Source organism: Xenopus laevis, chromosome 3L (assembly GCF_017654675.1).
Source record: "Xenopus laevis strain J_2021 chromosome 3L, Xenopus_laevis_v10.1, whole genome shotgun sequence".
Taxonomy (NCBI): domain Eukaryota; kingdom Metazoa; phylum Chordata; class Amphibia; order Anura; family Pipidae; genus Xenopus; species Xenopus laevis.
Genome location: NC_054375.1, coordinates 125,856,258 through 125,882,303, shown reverse-complemented (window position 1 = coordinate 125,882,303; position 26,046 = coordinate 125,856,258). Strand labels below are relative to the sequence as shown.

Sequence of the window (26,046 nt, the reverse complement as noted above, 5' to 3'; positions counted from 1 at the left end):
CCCCTTTTGTGATGTCACTGTGGGGCGGGCGCTGGTCTATAAATAGAGGGGTAGCAGCGGGCCGGGTGCAGATTGGGAGGAAGCGGGTTAGGGTCGGGGCGTGGGTCGCAAAATTCACATCACTATTGCAAATGTATTGTTATTGCTAATTTTTATTACTCATTTTTCTATTTATGCCATCTCCTATTCATATTCCTGTCCCTTATTCAAATCAATGCACGGTTGCTAGGATAATTTGCACTCTAGCAACCAGATTGTTGATATGGCAAACTGCAGAGCTGTGGAATAAAAAGTTAAATATCTCAAAAAACACAAAACCCAATTGCAAACTGTCTGGAAATATCACTCTCTACATTATAATAAAAGTTAACTCAAAGGTGAACAACCACTTTAAATGTCCCCTTTATTTGCGCTGCTTGCCTTTGGTTCTTTCCAGCAATAAATATAGCTCTTTTTTGCACTGTGCTCATATTAAAAAAAATAAGCATTTTTTTTTCATCTAGTTACAAATCCTGACATTAATACTTGCATACAATTCAGCAAAGACAGCACTGACGTCATGTTAGGATAAGGAAAGTATTATTTCTATGTATAAACATCATGTGCATCATAGTCATCACAGGGTGTCGTTTTCAACCACACAAAAAGCTATTCTCTTTATTATGTCCATGATACGTCCAAAACATTTTCTTGTCTTGTTCTTGAGTGTAGAGGATTTATTTTTCCTTAACAGTATGTCACAGCATTTCTGAAAAGCTTTCAAGATAAGTGCAATAGGCAGCAGGATGATTCTAGTGCAGAGACTGCTGGGCAAAGGTGCAGGTATGTAAGAACTGTGTTTTTGCTGCAATTTGTGCACAGGGACATGGAATGGGGAAGTGGTGCATGTGATGTGGGACAGAGAAATAAGGAAACGGCTCAGTTTACAGCTGCACTGACTCACCAGTTAGGGGATTATTAGAGTGTGTGTGTGTGTGTTAGGGATGCACCGAATCCAGGATTCGGTTCGGGATTCGGCCAAGATTCTGCCTTTTTCAGCAGGGTTCGGATTCGGCCGAATCCTTGTGCCTGGCCGAACCGAATCCTAATTTGTAATCCTACAATATGTAAATTGTGGGGAGGGCGGGATTTCACATGACTTTTTGTTACAAAACAAGGAAGTCAACCAATTTTGTTCCACTTTTTCCTTTCCCGCCCCTAATTTGCATATGCAAATTAGGATTTGGTTCAGTATTCGGCCGAATCTTCCAAGATGGATTTAGGGATTCGGCCGAATCCAAAATAGTGGATTCGGTGCATCCCTAGTGTGTGTGTATATATATTTACACAACATGTTTCAGGCACACAGGCCCTTTTTCAGGTGTGTGTATCCGATGTTTCTTATGGAAAGGTCCCTGTGTGGGACTGAAACGCCGAATAAATAAACCTGTTTTGCTTTTAATCACAATTGACGTTGTTGTTTAAATCCTGTCAGTGCTATCACTATGGATGCTTTTTTTTCATTTTTTTCGCACGAGCACCCGGTTTCATGTTCATTTGAGGCGTGCAACGTATTTATGTTGTTTTCTAGATAGAGAGATGGATATACAGATAGATGCCGATAGATAGATATGACCTGGATTCATAAAAGCAGAAAAGGTGAATTCTGTTTCATTTAGATGATCTGATGGCTGCCTGGAACAGTGATTTAACTAAATGTTACTGGGCCCCACAGCAAATTCATTTTAGGGCCCCCAACATATCCAGAGGCTGGCCTGTTTTACAATATATGTTAAAATTGCTAGTTCATTTGTGCCTCATGGGGCCCCCTATACCTCCTGGGCTCTCCTGCAGCTGCAGGGTCTGCTTCCTCTGTAGTTACACCCCTGGCCTGGAGTATGACACAGTGTGGATTCTCTATACAGGGCAGGACTTGAGCTGGGGGGAGATGATGCAATGAGATGTACATCTAGTACTATGTAGTATTGTCTGCCTCTGTTACTTACTTGCTCTTGGGTCTGTATTGGATCTAAGCAGTTTCTCCCTCCAGTGTTGTCCTTTGGACTGGCACAGGGTCGGACTGGGGGGGGGGGGGGTCAGGGCCCACAGGGGCTGCCACATCAGGGCCCCCTCAACCCCCCAAGAGCCCCCCTCCCCAGCAACCTCACCTCTGCCCTCTCCCAGCCCCTGGCAGCGCATACCTACGGCACGCTTGTTTGTGGGCGGGACAAGTGGGCGGAGCAGGAGGCAGAGTTGGCAGGACAAGAGGCGGAGCCGGGCAACCAGGTTGAGGGGGAGGAGGTCTCACTCTGTGGAACGGGTCTGGGCCAGTCAGACTGGCAGATCCTCCTGCAGCTGCTCTGCCTCTGTCCTTTCTTCTGCTTCCTTCGTCCCATCTTTCTCTTTAGCTTTGCTCTATTTGGTCGCTATCTCCTTCTTTTAGTGACTGTAGGGGAACTATGCAGGATATGTACTAAAGTCAGTTATTTAGTGAGATTTTGTTTGCATACCTCCCAACATTTTAGAAACAATAAGAGAGACAAAAAAAGTTGCCGCACAGCACGCCATTTTTGACCACGCCCGTTTTTTGTGGCCACCCCCTAATTACCTTGTTCATTTTACAAAATTTGGCAGTTTATGAAAGTTTGAACATATTTCTGTGTTTTTTTCCCAGTTATTACAGTTTTGCTAATGACGGTGAATTGCCCTTTAAGCTGAGTCTAACTTTTCCCAAGGGACCCGTTATCTTATATTGTTACAATTACTTATTTGCTTATCTTGAAATTGTTACAAAAGTATCTTATCTGCAGCTGTGCTGGGGTCTCTGCCAAAAGCCAATTAAGTTAGAAACTTTGTTTCTTTTTCTGGCTGTTCAGTGCTGAGAAAAACAGGACTTTCCAGAACAAATGAGGCACTGTCCCTCTAAAAACGGGACAGCTGGGAGGTATGTGTTTGTACAGGTATAGGTTCTGCTATCTGGAAACCTGTTGTCCAGAAAACTCCGAATTATGGAAAGCCCGTCTCCCATAGACTCTATTTTACCCAAATAAATCCAAATGTTTAGAAAATATTTTCCCTTTTCTCTGTAATAATAAAACAGTAGCTTATACTTGATCCTAACTAAGACATAATTATAATTTATTGGAAGCAAAACCAGCCTATTGGGTTTATTTAAACCTGGCCAAATAGATTTTAGTGAAAAAATTAACAAATTTACATTTTCACACTTTGAGAAATTAGCGGATTTCCGATCGTTTGCCTGAGCGGAAATTCACCTGGCGAAATGCAGCGAAAGTTCTCCAGCCACAAGGTTATTCGCTACAATAGAAGTGTGCTACTCATCTTATAGCTTGTGTGAATTGTAGCAAAAATGTGCCCCTTGGTGAGAAGAGGAAGAGCTTGTTGCTCAGTAAACGAATGAGTGACCTCATCTGAGGTTTCTCTGCTTAGTTTTAAGCAAAGTATCATTCAGAGTATTCCCTCTTCTTACCAACTCTGAAGCGTTAAAACGGCTTTAAAAAAAAATAAGTGATTCCAAAAGAGCTTAAAGGGGACTAGTCACCCCAAAAAAAATTATTCATAATCCTATTTTATCACATTAGTCAAGCAAAATGAACTTTAATTACACTATATAAATTATTTGAATCTTGTTTCCGTCAGTCTGGGAATTCATAATTACGGCAAGCAGGCAGGAGCCATTTTGTGGACACTGTTATTAAGACGAGCCTTGTATCATCTCAGAATCTGGTTTGTGCACCAGAATGGGGGACCCAATGTCCATCCCCGTGTACTGGCTACACAATTAAACGGTGAAGAGAAAGGTGTGAGTAGAAATGATAGGCATGTAGCGCACCCAGCAGGCCATAGCTTCATATCTGCTGGGAAGTACATGTGAAGGTCATGTGGGGGTTTATGTAACAATATCTGGCAGAAGTATTATCTTAATTACACACAGACACACATAGAGATAGGCCGTTCCACTGGTGTTACTGACAAGCCTTATTAGCAGCATGTTTAGTGCAGCTAATTGCACCCTGTTCTAATGAAGCCAATGTGCTGCTTGCATTGAAGTATTGCAGTAAGTCCGTAGCACTGGAATCCAAGGACTCCAGGATTCAGTAGAATAATTGGGGGTTCTCTTATATAGCTAGTTATTTATGATGACTATTATTTTTTAAGGAGTGGCTCGGATTGCTGTACACAGCTATTTATACATTTAAATACTATTTTCCGTACCATAAATACCTTTTAGAATGTACATGTGAGAACAATTATGAATGGAACAGATGACTACTTGTATAATGACAATGTTTATATATATGTGCATGCATAACACCTATAATCACAAATACATGTAGTGCGGCCTTCTTTATAAACGTGACAGCTTGTATAGGTTATTACTTGTTTATTACACAGGAGGAGGCTGGGCAGTGGTGGCTTTTGAGGGCGTTAGAGAGTTAAAGGGGATCCCTTATCCAGAAACCCGATATCCAGAAAGCTCCGAATTACGGAATGGCTGTCTCCCATAGACTCCATTTTATCCAAATTTTTAAAAATTATTTCCTTTTTCTATGTAATAATAAAACAGTAGCTTGTACTTGATTCAAACTAAGATATAATTAATCCTTATTGTAAGCAAACCAGCCTATTGGGTTTATTTAATGTTTAAATGAATTTATAGTAGACTTAAGGCATCAAGACCCAAATTACAGAAAGATCTGTTATCCGGAAAACCCCAGGTCCCGAGTATTCTGGATAACAGGTCCCCATACCTGTATAAGCTTCCCCATACTGAAGTAAGAAACTTTCTAAATACAACCAATTAAAAATTCTGAATTGTTTTTGAAATAATCAAGTTTATCTTCACTATTCCTCTCTCAGCCTCTGTTTCTCTTCATTCTCTCTTCATGCAGCAGATGAATGATCCAATATATCTTATAGAGGGGCTTCCTTTCCTAGCAGATGTATTAGAGCTCAATAATGGATTCCAGTACAAACAACATCTAACAAAATAATGGCCTTTTGCACAAATCCTGCATGTAGAGAGACTTGACGTCTGGTGAGTTTAATAGAGTGAGCTCTAATACATCTTCTAGGCAAAAGGAGTCCCCCTATAAGATATATTTGATCTAACTGTCAATGAATATCTGACACCCAACTGCTGCATGAAGACAGAATGAGGGGAAACAGCTGCTGAGAGAGGGACAGGGAAGATAAAGTTAATTATTTCAGAAACAATACAGAATTTTTAATTTATTGTATTTAAAAGGTTTCTTATTTCAGTATGCTGAAGCTTATATGAAATGTTAATTTTCACGATTGTTCCCCTTTAAGGTGGCCATACACAGGAGCCCTTTACACAGTTTCAGCAGCTCATCTGCCCATGTATGGGGCCATTTGGAAACACAGGCAGCTGTTGATTGGGCAGGTCTGATGTTGCCATTGGATCAAGGAGAGTATCAAGTAGTTGATGCTGTCCTCACTCAAACAGCTTGTATTTCAGTTGTTGTAAACCAATCTTTTGGCCCTAGGTTGGCATATTGGGGGGGGGGGGGGGTAGATCACACTCGTTTCTCAGCCTTGCCAAATTAATGTGATTTGGTTTACCCCTGGGAAAATGCCTCCCTTTGCAAGCCATGAAGATTTAATCACGGCAATAAATCTCCTCATGAGCCATAACCTGAATAGCTCTGGACCTCCATAAGTAAAGCACCGTTTGTGTTTAATTTGACAGTCATAATAAAAGATTTGCTGTAACTGGATCAGCGCTACACACCCTTAGAATGAGCCGAATACTGAATGCTCCAATAAAGATTTTGACAAACCTCAAACTGAGTTTATATTCAGTTTGAAGAAAAGAAAAAACGGCATTAATTGACACCAAATAATTACATTTTCCAGAGCTTCAAAATCACTAGGAATGCTCCAAATCCAGGATTCGGCCTGGCTGAACCAAATCCTAATTTGCATATGCAAATCAGGGGCGGGAAGTGAAATTACGTGACTTTGCGTCACAAAACTAGGAAGTAAAACAAAAAAAAAAAAAGTTTTTTTTCCCCTCTTTTTCCTGTTCCGGCACGATTCTGATCGGTATTCGGCAAAACTTTTACGAAGAATTCGGCCGAATCCCAAATGGTGGATTCGCTGCATCCCTAAAAGTGTCAATTTAAGAGTCTGGATCAGTGGTGTAACTACTACACGCCAGGCCCCTCGCAAAAAACATCTTCTGAGTGGCCCGGCGCACACAGCGACCCCTACAGAGAAATCAGACCCCACAGTCTGGGTCCCCCTACCTTCTCTACAACTGCAGGGTCTGCTTCCTCTATAGTTACGCCAGTGGTTCAGATTTGGTTTAACCGAGCACCCAGAATTTGTCTCACTGTAATTCTTGTACAAAGAGCTTGCATTCTTATGAATTTTATACCAAATCCTGGATTGCATGCATGCATTTTTAACAGATGTATTCTCTCCCAATAGGCATTACAGCATAATAATAATAATAATAATAATAATAAGTGCTTATATAGACTAAGCATTACAGGAGCTGGTGCCCATAACAATACATATCCATCGACATTAACCCCAGTCATTGTTTAATTTTCTACTAGAAAACTGAATCACCAACTATGTAACCTGGATTTAACAAACCAAACACACGCAAACATGGTGAATACATATTGTTTTTATTTTCCAGATTCACAATAATCTAGATTATAAATACTTCAGCCCAATTTAAAAAAAAAATAATCCAGTGTCTTTATAATATTTAAGTTAACGATAAAGTGCTGCAAGACGTTTAGGAGCCAGTGTCAGTAGCCCTCGGGAAAGATTTTTTAAAAAAATTACAAAGCCACCACGGAACCAAAACAAACATGGATAAAGCAGAAACCAGCCAGGTCCAAATTTCCTTCAGTGCAAAATACGAAGGGCGGCAAACTTGTTATATAATGGTAAGGCACAGGGATGGGTAAAGGCCTAGGTTAATTGGCAATGGGAGGGAAGGGTGTGACTGGAGAGATGTGCGCTTCATCTATAGATCTTTTTTTAATGGAAATAATTGTAATCAGAATTCCAAGGCAACTTTACAAGGAGAGATTATTTTACTAGCTGACCATTCTTTATTACAGAGTAGTTCAAAACTTTATGAGAAGGTTAAAGGAACAGTAACACGAAATATGAAAGTAGTTTAAAGGAATAATATACTATTGCCCTCCACTGGTAAAACTGGTGTGTTTGCTTCAGAAACACTACTATAGTTTATATAGACAAGCTGCTGTGTAGCCATGGGGGCAGCCATTCAAGCACAGGATACACAGTATATAACAGATACATTCTGAAGAATCCCATTGTATACTACAGACCTTATATGTTATCTGCTGTGTATCCTGTGCCTTTACTCCTTTTCCAGCTTTGCATATATGCCCCCATGACTACACAGCAGCTTGTTTATATGAACTATAGTAGAGTCTATGAAGCAAACAGCAGTTTTACCAGTGCAGGGCAACAGTATATTATAGTTTCATTACTTTAAAACACTCTGTTACTGTTCCCTTAAAGGGTTGTTCACCTTTTGAACAATTAAGCTAATAACAGCCCGTCATAAAAAATGTTTTTGTAATTTATCTTTATTACTTACTATATGTTTTCAGAGATACATACCATATAAATGGATCATCTCTGCAAAAAACTCTCTCCGCTCTCTTCTCTTTTATGGGGTCACCGACTCGCTCTGTGTATGAGATGCAGGTTGCAGGGTGAACCTGCACTGCGCATGCTCTCTCTTTCTCCTGCTTCATTTGCATATCTTTGATCCGATTGGCTGAATCTTGCCAGCCAATGGAATTTGAGATATGCAAATGAAGCAGGAGAGGAAGCATGCGCAGTGCAGATTCAGTTATTTGGTAACCTGCATCTCTTACACAGAGCGAGTCGGCGACCCCATAACAGAGAAGAGAACGGAGAGAGCTTTTGCAGATATGATCCACTTCTATGGTATGTATCTCTGAAAGCAAACATTTTAAGTAATAAAGATAAATGACAAAAACAGTTTTTATGACATGCTCTGTTAAATTAGCTGTCCAAAAGGTGAACAACACCTTTAACTCATTCTCTATCCTGGGTCAGAACAGCTACAGTCTCCTGTAAAGCGACCCAGCAGTTTAGTAGATCTGAATTTACACGTGCTGGCGGTGAGTGGGGTATATATAACAACAAGTTTTATCTAAATAACAATGTAAAAATACAGAGTAGAATCCCTTGTGAATCGAAAAGATTGAATAAAATCACATGTCAGATTGTCTGTGTGCCATTCATACCCGATTTACCCAACACTCTGCAGTGTTTTATGGTTCAATTACTTTTGTTCATTTCAAAATTATGTTTTTAGTACATACAAATATATATTTGAATAATTAATTAAAATATACCTTTTTTGTACAAAGCATTTCAGAAAAGAGCAGAGAGAGAGTTTCTGATTCAGTTACAGAACGGAGATACGTTTTCCAATATACAAGGCATAAAAATATAAATATTTAACACACATTTCTTTCATATAACAGTCTGACAAAGGCACCAAACCTGCCCGTGTTATTTTTGAGAGTGGAAGCTTTTAGATCTTCACCGACGGATTATAGAAAATTTTAACAGGGCTAAACCAAATATAACAGACGCAAGGTAAAGATTTTACACACGTTTTACGTGACAATGCCATGTTTATGGCCAGAAAGGCTAGGTTACAGCCTTTTCTACAGATTTGTAGTTCACAAGTGGAAAGAGATACATTCTACATACAATTGAGAAAACTGTTTTTATATAGTCTAGAAGATTGAATTATACGACTAAAGGCGACTAATCTGAATAAAACACCGCCTCCATACTTTTAAAACAGTGGGTGGGGTTTTTAATTCCCCTTTAAAAAAAAAAAAAGTCAAAGCCTTCTGAAAAGCCACCTTAATTAGGGATACACTTAGAGGCACATTTATCAAAGGTGAATTTCGAATTCATGCGAGTTTTTTTTTTATTTTTTAACTTTAATAAATTTGATATACTCGAATGGGAGGTTATTTAAGGAGTGGTTCACCTTTAAGTAAACTTTTAGTATGTAATAGAATGACCAATTCCAACTTTTCTATTGGTTGTCATTATTTATTTTTTATAGTTTTAAAATTATTTGGCTTTTTCTTCTAACTCTTTCCAGCTTTCAGACGGGCGTCGCTGATCCCTTCTAAACAGCAAATGCTCTGTAAGGCTACACACTTATTATTATTACTGCTACTTTTTATTGCTCATCTTTCTAACAGTAAATAAGAGCATTTGTCATTTAATTGGTTTAGCCTGAGTTGCGTAACTGGAGGCCCATGAAGGACAGGCAGCAAATTTGGGCATGTTTATGTCCCAGACATTATTCATGGGCTCCAGAGCCTTCATTGCATCACATCATTTAAATACAATCAGGCTGTAGGAGAAGAATTCAGTAAAAAGTACCGGCACCTACGGCAGGGTTTTTCCTTCCGCATTGGCTTTGGTGATGTTCTCTCTATAATCCAGATCCACTGCTTATGCCAAGATGACCTCTATCTTATGAGAGCTGGAGTGCAGAATTAGAAAACCCAAGCCTTACAGCATAAATCAGTCAGAAGAATAAACAGGAGTATTTTACATTGAAGGAATGAAGAATCATTCATCCGCATTGCCCAAACACAAAAGCTCTTCCCAAAACACGACTGAGCAAGGTTTGTCACTGCACAATGCTCACTGACCTACATTATGAGAAGTTGTGTCCGTTTGCACACATTTACCACTTGCCCGCCTTCTGGTTTATGGACCAGAGGATGTTGGGGGTCTCCTCCATAATCCGCACAAGCAGGTTGTCAATGTAATCCTCCAGTTCCCGCACTTGGGCGTCCTTCTTTGAGAGGATGTCTTTTTGCTTCAGGACCAGCTGAATTAACTCATCGTGAGTGAGTTGGGAGTATGCAGCCGCAGGGTCTGCAGTGTCGTATTTCTGTTGAGGAAAAAGAGGCAAAATACTAATGCGAGGCAATGCACATTATGTTACAGAAGTTATAACATTTTCAGTTTCAAGTTCATGGAATATAGCTGTAGTATTCTCATAACACACAAGTTTTTTTCTTTTATGCATTAAAGGGGTGGATCACCTTTAATTTAACTTTTAGTAAGTTATAGAATAGCTAATTCTTAACAACTTTTCAACTGGCCCATATTATATATATATATATATATATATATATATATATATATATATATATATATATAAATTTTTTTTTTTTTTTAATGATCTGCCTTCTTCTGACCATTTCCAGCTTTCTTTAAAGGTAAGGGCACATGGGCAGATTCGGGGAGATTAGTCGCCCCGGGACAAATCTCCTCTTCTTCGGGGCGACAATCTCCCCGAACTGCCTTCCCGCCGGTTAGAATGGAAAATCTATCCCACTGGCGGCGCTTCGTTTTCCGAAGTCGCCTCACGAGGAAACTTTGGGCGACTTTGAAAAACGAAGCATGGCTAGTGCCATCCCACTGGCGATTTTTCATTATAACCGGCACTTACCCTAAGGCTAAACATTTATATTTGTTGCTACTTTTTATTACTCCTCTTTCTATCTTTCAGGTCCTCTCCTATGCATATTGCAGTCTCTTATTCAATTCAATGCAAGGTTGCTAGGGTAATTTGGACCCCAGCAACCAGATTGATGAAAACTGCAAACTGGAGAGCTGCTGAACAAAACCTAAATAACCCAAGAACCACAAATAGTCTCAGACTATCAATCTATACATCATACTAAAAGTTAATTTAATGGTGAACAAATCCTTTTAGGTATTCGAGTTGGAACTTTACATTCTTAACTCCCTGTTTTGACTTATGGCCATCGTTTCACCACCCAGCTAATGGTTTAAATGACCTTAGCAAGTGGCACATTGTTTGAATCTAAAACAGAGAAAATAAAGTAAAAAAGAAAATACATGTGATGATAATTAAGATGATCTCTCACAAGATCTCTGTGTTCACGGACCACAGTAGACAGGCAAATACATTTAAGGTCTGTGGATAACAGATAGGCAGGTTATATACTGAACTTGATGGACATAGTTTTTTTTCAACCTAACCTACTATGTATGACCTGTACAAAGCTACTCTTATTTAAAGGTGCAAGTACAGTAGAACCCCCATTTTACGTTTTTCAGGGGACCAGGAAAAAATTATGTAAAATCCAGGAAAATGTAAAATCAGGGAAATGTGTAACTTTTTCTTCAAGTACTGAAAGGATATAAGCACGGGAGTCTGTTTTACTTTGAGATAAAATATTTGCTGTGTTAATAAGGGTTAAACATTGCAGTGTTTAACCCTTATTAACACAGCAAATATTGTTACACTATGGGGGGCATGTGCAAGGCCTCTCTGTCAGTCACATACACAAACTAAAGCAATACGTGATTGGTGCAGGACTTTATAAGGGGCAGACTAATTGGAATGGACCATTTACAGGCAAAATTTACATCTGGTTAGTATTTTAAGCCTCTTTATTTCAAAAATAAAAACATTCATAGAGGAAAAAAAAAGCAGTTCTTGGGAACATCAGGACAAAATTTTGATGTAAAATCCGGGAAAAATTACTGGGAAACGCACTATAATTGGTGAAAACACAAAAAAAAATGTAAAATGCGGGAAAAAACTTCAGGGTTCTTAAAGGAACACTAACACCAAAAAATGAAAGTGTTTTAAAGTAATAAAAATATCAGGTATGTGTTGCCCTGTACTGGAAAAACTGATCCGTTTGCTTCAGAAACACTACTATAGTTCATATGAACAAGCTGCTGTGTAGCAATGGCGGAAATTGGCAAACCGTTAAATAGTGGATAACAGATAACAACATCATGTTCTACAGAGCTTATCTGCTGTGTAACCTGAGCCTTTTCTCCTTTGAATGGCTGCCCCCATTGCTACACTGCAGCTTATTTATATAAACAACAGTAGAGTTTTTAAAGCAAACACAGCAGTTTTACCTGTGCAGGGCAACACTGTTATATACCAACACTATTCTATACTAACATATAATATATAACACTAGTATATTTTTATTACTTTAAAACAATTTCATTTTTTGATTTTACTGTTCCTTTAAAAATAGAGGTTTCACTGTAAGCATATGAAAAGAAACCCATCACTAACAGCATTCCTGATGTAGAAATAAATACTGTGACTGGTAGTTTTTCCAGTTCGTGCAGGTATATTGGGATTCCAACGTCACGTTTTGGCTTAAGATACTTATGGTATATATGAATAGGAGCTTCCCAATACTGGGGCAAAAACCTTGCAGGAATCAATGACAACAGATTTCGGTGCCAAAACACTCAAGCTAGTATTATGGCACAGAGGTCTGCCTGTCATTTGTCATTAACTAGCATGCCAGGCAGTAAGGAATGTGACAGATAGAGGGGCATTTAGTTCACTGATGTTCTCCATCGGAGGTCCACTGTAAACCTGGGGCCTAAAGGTGCCACTGAATTAACAGTAAGAATCTCATGGAAGCACTAGAGAGCACCGCGCTAGGCAAACCATGGTACAACCACTGCAATAATACAGCGTTTATGCCGTTTAATAGAAAACACAAGTGGTAAGCCAATAATGGAAAGCACATGCACAGCCCGGTTACGGTTATTGGTTAGGTCTTTACTTCATTAACGATCCCCTTGTTATGAAAGTTATTGTGAGTGAAAACATGTTAAATGCCTTCTGTTCCCAGAATGTGTTTTATTATTAAGAGACCCTGTGAAAACGAATCCGACTGGCAATTAGTTAGATTAAATCTCTCATTACTGCCAGTCCCCAGAGGGAAGTAAAATGCAAAATGACAGATAATTATGATCACAATGACTTCACTGATGGGAAGTGACAGACTGCACGTTGCTTAACCTTTATGGTCAGAGGCTTGCTATTGGAATTCAATAATTTGCTTCTAATTAGATGAAATGACTGTCTATTCATAATACAGTATGTAATTGTATCCTTATACGTGAAAGGCCTTCTTACGTAGCCTTGAATGATTAAAGGTGTTTGGCATGAGAAGGGCACAGCAACAAAAAAAAAAATGTAAAGACTTAAAGAGGCAGCTCAACTAAAAAATAAACTAAAAGACAGATTATGCACCAATCTGATGCCAATAGGTTGCACAGATGCTCTATATGGCATCCGTTAGATAATCCTACCCACTAATTGGAAGGAGTTGGACAGTTCTGTCATATACATATGGCAATGGCAGAAAACCCATTTGGCCAAAGAAATTCAAGCAAATGGAAAATCTGGTTACTAAGAACACATATAGTAATAATAATTCAATCTGCTATAAGTTGTCAAATGGTCAGTGGCTGCAATTCTCTCCTCGGCCAGTCTTCTCAGAATATTGATGTTAAATATGCAGGGCTGCCATCACGGGGGCCCAGTCAACAAAGTGATCAGTTTTAAAGGGGCCCTGCAGCGTTGCAATTGGATTAGTTGCCCACTGCTGTTAATCAGACTTGGATAGGGATGGCAGGAGCTAGGGTGTCTGCATCTTCTTTTCTCTATACAGCTTTCTGTACTGCTTGTTTGTCACAGATAAAGCACAGGGACTGCATTCACTAGCCAATCCCCATGTGGCTTTACTGGGACTTAAAGGAACAGTTCAGTGTAAAAATAAAAACTGGGTAAATAGATTGTATGTACAAAATTAAAAAGGTTTCTAATATAGTTAGCCCAAAATGTAATTTATAAAAGCTTGAGTGACTGGGTGTCTAACATAGAACAGAATATAATTGATCCTCAGCATGCAGCTCAGATTCAAAAGAAACATTTATGACCCATATGCCCCCCTCAAGTCACTGCTTGGTTACTGCCTGGTAACCAGTCGGTGAAAACCAAGAGAGCTGTAAAGCAGGAAGTAGTGTTCTGGCTATTATGTTACACATCCAGTCACTCCTGCCTTTATACGTTACATTTTTGCCTAACTATATTAGAAACATTATTTATTTTGCACAGCCCATCTATTTACCCAGTTTTTATTTCTACACTGAACATTTCCTGCCAATATATTCAGAGAGAATCAAAGTTGCCTTGCACACTGTAGCCTACCCTTAAAGGAACAGTTCAGTGTAAAAATAAAAACTGTCTAAATAGATAGGCTGTGCAAAATAAATAATGTTTCTAATATAGTTAGTTAGCCAAAAATGTAATCTATAAAGGATGGAGTGACCGGATGTGTAACATAACAAAATTTCCTGTTTTTCAGCTCTCTAACTCTGAGTTAATCAGCGACTTTAAGGGGGGCCAGATGGGACAAAACTGTTCAGTGAGTTTTCAATTGATCCTCCGCATGCAGCTCAGGTTCAAAAGCAACCCGTTATGACCCATGTGCCCCCCCCCCCCTCAAGTCTCTGATTGGTTACTGCCTATTTACCCAGTTTTTAAGCTGAACAATTCCTTTAAGGGATAGAAAATTGTCCTGCACACCCCAAAATACCTGACATTATACCTGTTATACCTGTCACAGAGCAGGAATCAAACAGGAGTCAGATATCAGGAAAATACAATAATAGATGAATCATAACACAGGAATCATTTCACATATTGTTACCTTTATAGCAACATCGTGGCTCTTGATTGGCTGAGAGAATCCTGAAACAGTTTTGTTTTGTGTTGCGCTCATGGGCTTTACTGGATTTGTCCTACAAAGAGAGAGAAAAAGTCTGAGTCATTTTTATAGGAACCTGCAGGGTAACTGTAGAGACATTCTAAAGCAATAGAAACTAGTAGGTGTGGCATATCTTGTGTATTCTCAAATGGCATTCCTGCTATAAATGGCATTAATATGCGTACTGACCAACCAAAAACATGAATAACTTTTTTTTTTTTTTTTTTTTTTGCAGCTTATGTGTTATAGCAACAAGAGGTTTATAATCACTGGGAGTGCCAATCTGACTATAACTGATAAATTCAGACCTTGGGACCTATCTAGTCTCAGGGATTCCTTGCAACTGCTCTGGATTGTGCACATGCACTGTAGAGTAATATCAGAACATAAAAATACAAAACTTTTACTAAGCAAGTACTTGGCTCACGGCAGCAGCAAGGGATCCCCAGGATAAGCAGCACCGGCTCACAATAGTGTAGAGCTTCATTTAAAGTGGTTGTTTAACCAGTAACTGCTGAAATTCCAATATGGAGAGTTGCTAAACAAAAAGCTAAATAAACCTAAAACCACAAAAAAAGAAAGAAAAATTGTAATCCCAAAGAAGATGGGCTATTTCAAGCAATTCTAAACCTCTGCTCCTTCCCTGAAGTATGTCCTCTGATCTTTCATTATAATTGTACACTCCTCCTGATTCCGTCAGCTAACACAAAGCTTGTCACATTAATTTTTACAGTTGGTGGCAATAGTAGGTCACAGTCACAGGACACCAGAGGCACACGTCATTCTTTTTAAAACATGCATGTATTCATATTTCTCTTTAGATGGTTAAACTGATTTTTTTTTTTATACAACTGTATGATGTATTTGTATGTGTAGCCCCTTAAAACAAATTACTTTAGCTGATCAGTCTCTGGATGTTCAGCTTTAGTATGAGATTATATATGTATACATACCCATCCAACATTTCAGCCCACATTAGGGCCTTTATCAAGGACCAAGGTTGGATACACAGGTTTAAATAAAGAAGTTTGAGCCACAGTATAAGGAGTGCGAGTCCTTCTGAACTATTTTATATTCCCTGCACCCACAAAGCAATGACGACCGGTTTGTGTGCAGACACCAGGTATAAAAAAAAAATGTAGATATAGATATATCTACGCTAACCTAGCTGTAGATCACAATAGTCTTGGATGATTTCTTGAACAAGTATATTTCCAAGTCCCTCTTAAAGGAGCAAGAAATCTAACGATACACCCCGTATACCTACAGTAGTTATCATGTAGGTCTATCATATTACCAGTTTTTCACCTCCTCATATCCACTTTTGAAGTAGTATTTTCCATTCCGAATTCACTTGCCTTCTCTGTGTATGCTGCCGACATCTTACTATTGTAGCCACAACTGCCTCTCACTCTAATAACACTAACATGCATGCGTGACAAATTGGGTCAAAATGACGCACAAGCGAATATACACACAAGTACATCATCGGACCAGGAGAAAAACACATCCCTATTTGAAGTACGCGTACTGTAGAAAACATGTCACATGTGCAGGAATACTGCAGGACAGGGGGCGTTAGACTGAGATTTTCACAACATTACCCTGCTTCAAGATTTGAGTGCTGGTGGCAGCACATTTACTACAAAATTACAGAAAGCAACATGATTAAGTGCCAGATTAAAGACACTTTAAACTCAATGCCCACACTGTGAAGAACCACCTTCACTGCTTCAAATGAAAGTTAATTTTCTCAAGTCTAAAACAGGTGGTCTTTGGTTGACCATTTCTACAGGAACAAAAGATCACCATTATGGGTCTATAATGTCCTCTAATGTTCTTGTAAACACTAATCTAGCCCCCTCGCAAGAGTCTTTCCTCCAAAAAAAGCAACCACAACCCTGAAAGTTTTTCATTATATTTTAATTCTTCCATTCCTTTTACGAGTTTCATTGCTCAACTCCTTTTCAGCTCATAAATATCCTTTTTTAATGAAGGACTGAAGCCCAAAGCTGCACTGCATACTCAAGGTGAGACCTTTCCAGGGATCTATAAAGAGGCAAAATTATGTTTTCAGACCTCAAATGAATGCCCTTTTTATGCAAGATAGTACTTTATTTGCTTTTGTAGCTACTGCCTAGAGTTAAACAGCTTGTTATCCACAATATTCCCCAAATCTTTATCAATTATGCTTGACTCTTATCTGTGCCTTTTTTCTACATTACAAGATTACATCAATTTTGGTTTGTCTGATTTTGCCCTTACTGCCAAACCACCTGGGCATCCAGTTTCAACAAACCATATGAGATTGCAAAATATAAGATTGCAGTCCATCTGTCAAAATTAGCAACAATTTCATGTACTAAACCCCGTCTCTGCAGATGGTTAGTTCATGGGAAGATGAGTAAGTGAAGTCTATGGAGGCTATTGGCACAAAAAAGAAAAAAGGAAATGCTATTAGATCATTCTAGGTTAATCACACAATAACCAACTGTTAACAGTGGTTTCTTTACATTTGTGGCTATAATCACCTAACCATCAAGCCTGAAGCAATAGTTGGTTCAATTATTATAACATACAATGGAGAACAAAGGGATGTCCTAGAAGCCATGAATTAGTCGTATAAAAACATCTGTCAGACAATGATCGGTGTAAAAATGCTTAATATGGGCAGTATTCAGTACAACACCATTCATGTCTTCCTTGAATGTCGCTTCCCAGTATGGCTCCATACAAACATGAACAGTCATTCCCTCACTCTATAAGAGAAGGGCTGAATTGAAATCAGGGTTTTCTGGAGTAGAAGACTGGAGTTAATACAATCACCCTCAAGCATGCAATAAACAAGTGAACCTACGTAGCATGACATTTAATTGCAGGGAAAGATTTTTAATGCATTTCCCTTTAAACTGGGCCACAAAGCCGCTTTGCCACTACAGATCAAACGTGAAGGAGATTTCTGAGAAGCAGGGAAAAACCAGTTTAACTGCAGAAAACAATATCTTCGTGCTACCAAAACAATTCTCTAGCACAGAACGTTCCACTTCACCAAACGTTTCACTTAACTCTTACACAATCCCCCATGAACTGGGTATTTAGAAAGTCACAGAAATATTAGCAAGACGGACAGATAAGCTAGAAATTGCAGCAACTCGGCTTCAACTAGCAGTAGTTTTGTCTTCCCCCTGTCTAACAAACTGCTCATGGATGTCAAAATGGGAAAAAAAAATATGTTTATGGTATGGGTTATTTTCAGCCTGGAGAAGATTTGTCACTGGTAGCTAGTAAGAAGTTTGTTACTCTTTAATCATATGCTGGTACATCATATACATATTCAAATTTTCTTTTGTGAAATTAGCATAATTGTAATAATAATAGCATAATCCTGTAGGAGGCTCTTTAAAGAGCTATGGTATAAATTTGGAGCTAACCAACTTCATGCTATAAGGGCCGATGCCTTATGAACTATAATAGTCAACCTAAGCCAAAACAGAAAGCATTAGAGAAAAAAAAAATTCCACGCAAAATAGTTTGTCTCACCTTATCCTGGAAGACACTGTCCCACCACTCTGCACTGTAGGGATTGGATGTGTTTCAGAGGGTGAAACCCATGCCCGAAGAAGCTTCTTTTTGCCAGAGTTATCCACTTTATCAGTACCCTCAATGGCTGGATTTGTCGGGGAATCGGCACTAGGAATGGTAAGTTTGTCAGTTGGAAGAGAAGCAAGTGTGGGAGAAGAATAGCCAGGAGAAGAGTTAATAGGTCTGTGGTGGTTTGCTATATCACCGCTCTGGCTGACCCTGCTAATTTCATGTGTGTCAGAGTTTCTATCGGATGCATTTGTCTTATCCACACATTCAGGATTTAGATTCTTCTCATTCTTATGATCCAAAGCAAAGTCAACCTCGTCATTATTTGTTTTTAAAACACTGTTTTTCTGCACATTGAGGTGTGAATTTGTGTCTCTGGTAGCGGATGCATTTGGTGATCTGTTGGAAGAATGACTGTAAAAGAGGTCATCTTTGGTTTCAAGCTGCTCATCATCCGAGGTTCCCTCTGGATTCTCTGGAATTACTGGAAGTTCATCTAACCTTAAACTAAAGTCATTGGTCTTTGGACTTGCCATCTTGACCTCAGTTATTGCCTGGCTACTGTTCAGCGAAGATCCAACATTTGAAGCCTGTTCTAGCTCCTGGTTGGAAAATATAGCAGGTGCCTTTTCTGGTTTGGAAGAAATTGCAGGCACATCAGCAGATTTACTTAATCTAGCAGCACTTCTAGGTGCTGGTTTTGGTGGTGCTGGCTTAGTTTCATCATCTGGTTCTTGTTTCTTAGAAGCAGTCTGTGTTCTAGGTGCTGGTTTTGGAGTTTCTTTAAAAGTTTTGGTTAATTGCACATCACTTTTCTCACTTTCAGGACTACCAGTATCTGTACGTGGCATGTCATCAAAGGGGGAGTTATCTGGATGTATAGGGAAAACTCCCTTAACCAAATCTACATCAACGGCATCGGCATCAGCCACACTATTAGTTGGTGACTTGCGTGTTAGCTGTTCAAGAAGGGATTTAACATAAGTCTTTCTCTCTTTGTTTTTTTCATTGAACGGTTCAACAACATGAACCTCTCTGGGCTCAGGCTCCTTGCTTGGCGACACACTTGACCTCCAGAACAAAGGCACAGAAGGTTTTTCATAGTCCGTATATGATTCTACTGGTGTGTCACCTTTGGTGTCACTTTGTAATCTTAGGTAGCCTTCTGAAGGAGAATTTGGGGCTTTACCATGTGAGGTTGACAATGAAGTGTTGGAAGCAGTAGGAGAATCAGGCAAAGAAGTTGGTTCACCATCTTGGCCACCAGAAAAAGATGCAGCAAAGAAAGAGTTAGAAGAAGAAAGCTTGGCTTTGGTTTCAGCCTCTGAAGACACGTCCAGTCTGTAAAAAATAATAGAATAAAATCTGCAGGTCAGTTACCTTGCAGATATTAAGGCAAGTTTCAACTTTATAAAATATGTTCTTTTCCCTGCCACACTTGATAGAGAGAAAAAATAGTAACACTCAATTATTATTTACTAAATTTTAATATTACAAAGCTTTCATCCCTGCTTCTGGCATTTTTATAGTGGTGCTTTTGTTACACATAAGGCTTATTTATAATAGATTCATATATAGATTTTTAATTCATTTATAGAATTTCTTTTTTCACTGATTTCTAGTGGCATTAAGTGAACCCCCACCTTATTACTATTCATTGGGGCCTCAAAAAGTCCACTCAAAAGGTGATTTTAGGGGGAAAAGGAATTGTTTGTTCTACTTTCTATTAGTTTAAAAGATGAAAAGGATAGATTACCAGGAGATTTCTGATTGGTTACTCCTAATATTATATACTTACGTGAAATTATAATTAGCCAGGCCGAAGGTTTGCAAAAACAATGAATTTCTAGCTATATTTTATTTCTGAAGACAAATCAATACATGATGGGAAACTGAAAATTCAAGCACATGACAGGGACCCTGTAAGTATTAATAACAAGAATGTGCCACGGTGTTATACAGCAATATATTTAAAAAAAAGATAGAAGGAATATGCCTTTAAAGAGTTATGAAACACTTCTTTTTTGCAGTTCATATAGTGCTAATGTACGTTTATTATATAACCCCAACTGAATGAGCTTATGTTGAAAAGATGTAAAATGGTGTGTACACTATTGAATGCCCTCGGTTTTGTCTATAAAGGTTCTCATCCAATGTCATGATCAACAATATGTGGGAAGTTTTTAAGTCTAAAGCAAATGGAAGCACTCAGCAAATCCAGTTGCTTTGAAGTTTTTTCGTTTTTTTTACTAGATCCCCCCCCCCCCATCACCTTCCAGAGCTGGAGCAGGTGTCAGAGCAAGCATATTATTGAATAAGGGGTTAAGAGAAACACGTCAAGGAGTGGTTCCATTTCCTTATTGGCACATAAAATACCAGCAAGGTGCGTTACTTGGCCTAGAGCAGAATTACTTCATGTCCATGTAAATGATTAAGCATCGACAAATGTTTACTCAGCCATATCCACTTATGTCAAACCACTGACTTTTCTCGTCTTAGGACAATGACACACGCTAAAATTTGGGGAGATTTAGGCTTGCAGCCCCAGAAACAGCCATGTCTTTATCAATTTTCTCATTTAAGTGAAATACAAATCCTACACTAAAGTGCGATGATTCTTTATAATTTTTTTTCAATTTACATACATCACAATTTAAACCGATAGGAATCGACCATATGTTCGGCTTCAACAGTCTGCGGCTGCAGGGCATTTTATTATATACAACCCAATATATTATAGATAACAGAGAGGTACTGTCTAGTAGTTAGCAGTCCATCCACATAAGCTGACATGACCAGGTAGCGAGACCAAAAGGATAGGCAATCTTTATACAGTACTAAAGGGTTACCTTAGAGCTGCCCCTATTGTCTCATAACAATGTCCAGTTGTAACTGTGACTTGATTCTGGTGAATTGTTTGTATGTGAAAACCATTTGGTCTTGTATTAGTACACCTTATAGCAACAGTAACAACAAAAAATTAAATTTTTTTAAAGTGATTAAAATATAATGTAGTGTTGCCCTGCAGTGGTAAACTGATATGTTTGCTTCAGAAACACTACTATAGTTCATATAAACTAGCTGCTGTGTAGCAATGGTGGAAATTGAAAAAAGGATATACGGTACAGGTTAAATAGTGGATAACAGATAACACCATTATGTTCTACAGAGCTTATCTGCTGTGTAACCCGAGCCTTTTCTCCTTTGAATGGCTGCTCCCATTGCTACACAGCAGCTTATTTATATAAACAATAGCAGTGTTGAAGCAAATACAGCAGTTTTACCAGCGCAGGACAACTCTGCATTATTTTTGCATTACTTTTTGATGGTACTGTTCCTTTAAAGCACTGTGGGGGGAACAATGGCACTACAGAAATAATACGTCAATCCATACATTTACCCTAAGGGGCACATTTACTAAGGGTCGAATATCGAGGGTTAATAAACCCTCGAATTCGACACTCGAAGTAAAATCCTACAAGTTCGGATGATTTACCGCAAATCCTACGATCGATCGAGGGAAAAATCATTCGATCGAACGATAAAATCCTTCGAATCAAGCAATTCTTATTATTTTAAGTGATCGATCAAAGGATTTTTCTTCGATCAAATAAAGCTTAGAAAAGTGATGGGGAAGGTCCCCATAGGCCAACATTGTATCTCGGTAGGTTTAAACGGCCGAAGTATGTAGTCAAAGTTTTTTTTAAAGAGACAGTACTTCGAATATCGAATGGTCGAACGATTTTTACTTCAAATAGTTCGAATCGAAGGTCGTATTAGCCTATTCGATGGTCGAAGTACCCAAAAAAAGTTTTCATTCGAATCCTTCACTCGAGCTTAGTAAATGTGCCCCAAAGTGTATTACCCCAGGCCAGTTTGTTTATTGGAGAAAGAGATTAATTAGCTTTGACATCATGGGGGTGTAAGCACCCTACATTGCTTTACATACGAATGATTTGAGAATTCCTCAACCAAGTATTCTTTTTGTGGCTGAAATATCACAAATTGTTGTCACATTCATGTTGTGAGTTGCTGAGAGATTTTCTTATTTATGTCTCTCATACATGCATATGCCTATAAACTAGAATAAAACTAGATTAAAAACTTTGGTTAATGTAATTTTTACATTTTTAAGATTAGCCGTTAATTTGCAATAATGATAGCAGCTGGTATTTTGAAACTGTTCTTTGCCAGTTTTATAGGACTTTGTTAAAGAACAACGAGTGGTTGTACTAACCTTGGTTTTACAGCGGTGGTCTTAGCCGAGGTGGGAAGTGGTTCTGGTTTCTTCTCTTCTTTTAGGTCATCTTCAAAAGGATTCAGTGAGGTCTTCTTGCCGGACTGTTCCAATTTATTGCTGGTATCTTTTGACATATCCCCTTTGAAGTGCACGCCAGAAGGCTCATTCTCAGGGACTTTGGGAGTTTCCTTTTTGCCAGTCACCAAGGAAAGAAGTGATGATTTCTTATTCTCTTGCTTTTTGTTCTCTTTTGCCTCTTTTGGCACATCTGAAGGCAATGGAAGGGTCTTTGATCTAGGTTCTTCTGCTTTGGAATTTTGAGAGGCAGACACTGTTGAGGATTTGAGAGAATCATTTGAGGAAGCAGGGGTTTGTTCTTTCTCTGAAGGGAGGCTGGTTTTGGTTTCTTTGGATGCTTTGGAAGACAAGTTTTCAGCAGAGGCATAAAGTTGATTTTTGCGCAAGATCTGTGGGGAGTTTGTTTGGGAGTTGTCTTTGGGACTCTCGCTTCTAGGTTCAGATTCTTCTGCGTATACGTGATTTCCATTTATGCATAGATTGGACCTGGTCATTGGATCATTCTTTGGCTTCATACCACTAAACAAGGACAATCCTTCCTTCTTATTACCAGAGACTGCTTGGTTTAGCTGGCTTGTATCAGCGCTTACCGTTCTTTTGTGTGTCATGATCACAGGAAGATGAGGAAATCGTCCTGGCAATAAAATACATAATGATAAGGACCCCCCATTCAAGACAAATAAAACTTTTATACCAACAATATTGCTAAATTAAGATTCCTAAAGTACAGTACAATCCAACCTTTAAGTATTCCTATATTGTGCATATGCCCAGCCCAATCCAATGAACACCAGGGAACTGATGAAACATGGGGCACCACTCTGCTCAGGAAAGTACCCAAGACCAGTTTTTTTTAAATAGAAAAGGTTTATCTACCAGGGCAAGATTGAGCCAATTTTCCTTGGCCCCTTTTGCAGCAGAATTTCTGCGCTTTATTGTATCCACACCTACACATTGGATTTACGGATTGACTGCTTTGGATGCAAGCAAGGTGATGAGATACTAGAAGTGAGCCATAGGGGTAAAGGTACCAGTAACTATTGCTTGTATTATAAACATTCCCCAACCATTACAGTAGTTTTACAACAGTCTACTTCTTTTCCTCCAAAATGCCTCAGGCATTTTGTACTTGAAAAGCCTCATTGCAATGTCCTTCAGATGGCTTAAACAGCAACTTTACCTCTGGAAGGTTATCCCTGGCAGAACTGCAGGCTGAAAAAAACCTGCTTACAATTACGTAAACAGGCAGTCTTTCACCTTGAGCGGTTACCAGTCATGGTGAACACACAAAGATATTCTTCCTGGTCATGCCAATGCCAGTGACAGTACTGTTGATCCCACTAAGTGGTAATGTGCCAGCTGCAGACTATGTGTGAGAAATATTTTACATACATTACTAACTTGCCTGACAATGATTCTTTGTGAAGTCACCTCAAAAACGGAAAAGGTTTAAAGGAGAACTAAACCCTAAAAATAAATAGAGCTAAAAATGCCATGTTTTATAAACTGAACTTATTGCACCAGCCTAAAGTTTTAGCTTCTCAATAGCAGCAATGATCCAGGACTTCAAACTTGTCACAGGGGGTCGCCATCTTGGAAAGGGGCTCTGAGCAGCTGTTGAGAAGCTAAGCTTAGGGGTTGTCGCAAATAATCAAGAAGAAAAAGAGGTTGGCCTGTAATATAAGCTGCTGCTACAGGGCTAATTATTAAATTCTGTTGCTAGTTGCACTGGTTTCTGTGCTGCCATGTAGTAATTATCTGTATTAATTACTAATCAATCTTATATTGTGACATTTCTATTCTGTGTACTGTATATTGTGAGTGGGTCACTAAGCTCAGTAAGTGACAGCAGCACAGAGTATGTGCAGTGAATCAGCAGAAAAGAAGATGGGGAGCTACGGGGGCATCTTTGGAGACACAGATCTTTACTGCTAAAGGAGTGTGGTTGACTTGGGCTGGTACAGACGACCAAAACATAATGTACAACATTTCTACCTACTTCTTTAATTTAACTTTCCTTGTCCTTTAACAGACCAGATTATCAGATTTGAAACTTGTGCCTCCCCTCTGAAGACTCACAAATGGTTGCGATGAGCCACCATAGGGGCAGGGGTCAGCACTATCACCAAAGTCAGTGGTCTGTCTTGAAATTCGACCCACTGCGGGTATATCTATATAAAAATCCACTTGATAACTATGAGTGCAATCAAATCAAGTCAGCAGTCCACTAATAAGCTGCTCTATATCTCACAGCCTAACGAGTTGCAGCTGGAGAAAGGGATGGGTTGATTAATTTTCAGAAGACTGTGGACTTGATTTGCTTGTAGGAATCAGGAAGTAGTTGTAGAAGTTGACTAGTTTGAGTTTCAGCCTGTTCACGGTTTAGTGCAAATAACAAAAAACATATTTCTTAATAAACAGTATGTTCAGCACAGGGCAAGGCCCTCCTACCACTTATCTCACTTAGCAGTTTACAACCCCCCCCCAAACCACTTACTTTCAGATGCTGGAGACCCTGTGGGTGGAGTGAAATCTGATGAAAACTCAGCAGGCCTTAGCAATGTTTTTGGAGAGGAAGATGGAGGAAACGTTGGCAAGACAGACATGGACTGTGAGATAGAGTTCTTCTTTAGTCCTGGCTTTGAAAACAGGTTCTTCAGTTTAGATTTCTTCTTTTCTGCTGCTGGCATTTCCTCATCGCTGTCGTACTGATTCCCGCTGGGAATGATGGCTGATGCAGTGTCTGGGAATCCATCATGTTTTTTTCCCTTGATCTTGTCTTTTAATTTTCCTAGAGTTGAGCGGGATTTCTCCTTCATTGAGAGGTCAAACATGCTAGCAGTCATATTGTTTCTCATGAACTGGACGTCCACCTCTATCTGACCACGTTCCTTCTCTTTTTTTCCAGGCTTGGACCTCAGTGGGTACCATCTTTATAAAAACAGGAAAAAAAAAATCATCACATGTGAAATAAAGTTTTTGACTCTGCTAATTAGTCATCACATTTAACACTTAGAAATAAATGTTTACACATAAAATTTATCAAACGCTAAATAGATGCCACCAACTTATTGGCTTATTTAGCCTTAGGATCTCTGCAAATGTTCAAAAAAAAAAAAAGAAAAAAAAGGGAACCCTTGATTGAATCTCTGGCAACTACCGCAATTTAACATGTCTCCTTAATTATTCCCATGAATATATCTGACTCACTTCTCCTGCCTTTATTCTTGTCTACACTTTCACTGGAAGGAATGTCTATGTTTTTTTGTGCTTTTATTTGCTAAATATCTAAAGAAAACTAGATTGACTGACCCTATTACATGGGTGCCCTAATCATTTAATAGGCTGTTCTACAAAGACTGGAAGTCCTGTTCAGAGGTAAAACTATGGCTAATATGAGATGGGGCCAGGACTTTATCCGAAAACACTCCTCAGTTTCTAGGGATGATAGATTTCGTTTGTGTTAAAAGTCGG

General features: G+C 38.9%; 1 protein-coding gene across 1 annotated transcript in view; it reads right to left on the bottom strand.

Moving 5' to 3' along the window:
• Positions 1–8,184: 8,184 nt before the first annotated feature.
• Positions 8,185–26,046, bottom strand: part of rab11fip1.L (RAB11 family interacting protein 1 (class I) L homeolog) — a 28,047-nt gene continuing 10,185 nt past the window's right edge. Inside the window, exons 2-6 of the mRNA XM_018253373.2 lie at positions 25,070–25,503; positions 22,492–23,206; positions 18,204–19,595; positions 14,607–14,697; positions 8,185–9,982 (exon numbers count right to left, since the gene is read on the bottom strand). Coding sequence (XP_018108862.1) covers positions 9,773–9,982; positions 14,607–14,697; positions 18,204–19,595; positions 22,492–23,206; positions 25,070–25,503 — 2,842 coding nt within the window. The 3' untranslated portion in view covers positions 8,185–9,772. The remainder of the gene's footprint in view (positions 9,983–14,606; positions 14,698–18,203; positions 19,596–22,491; positions 23,207–25,069; positions 25,504–26,046) is intronic.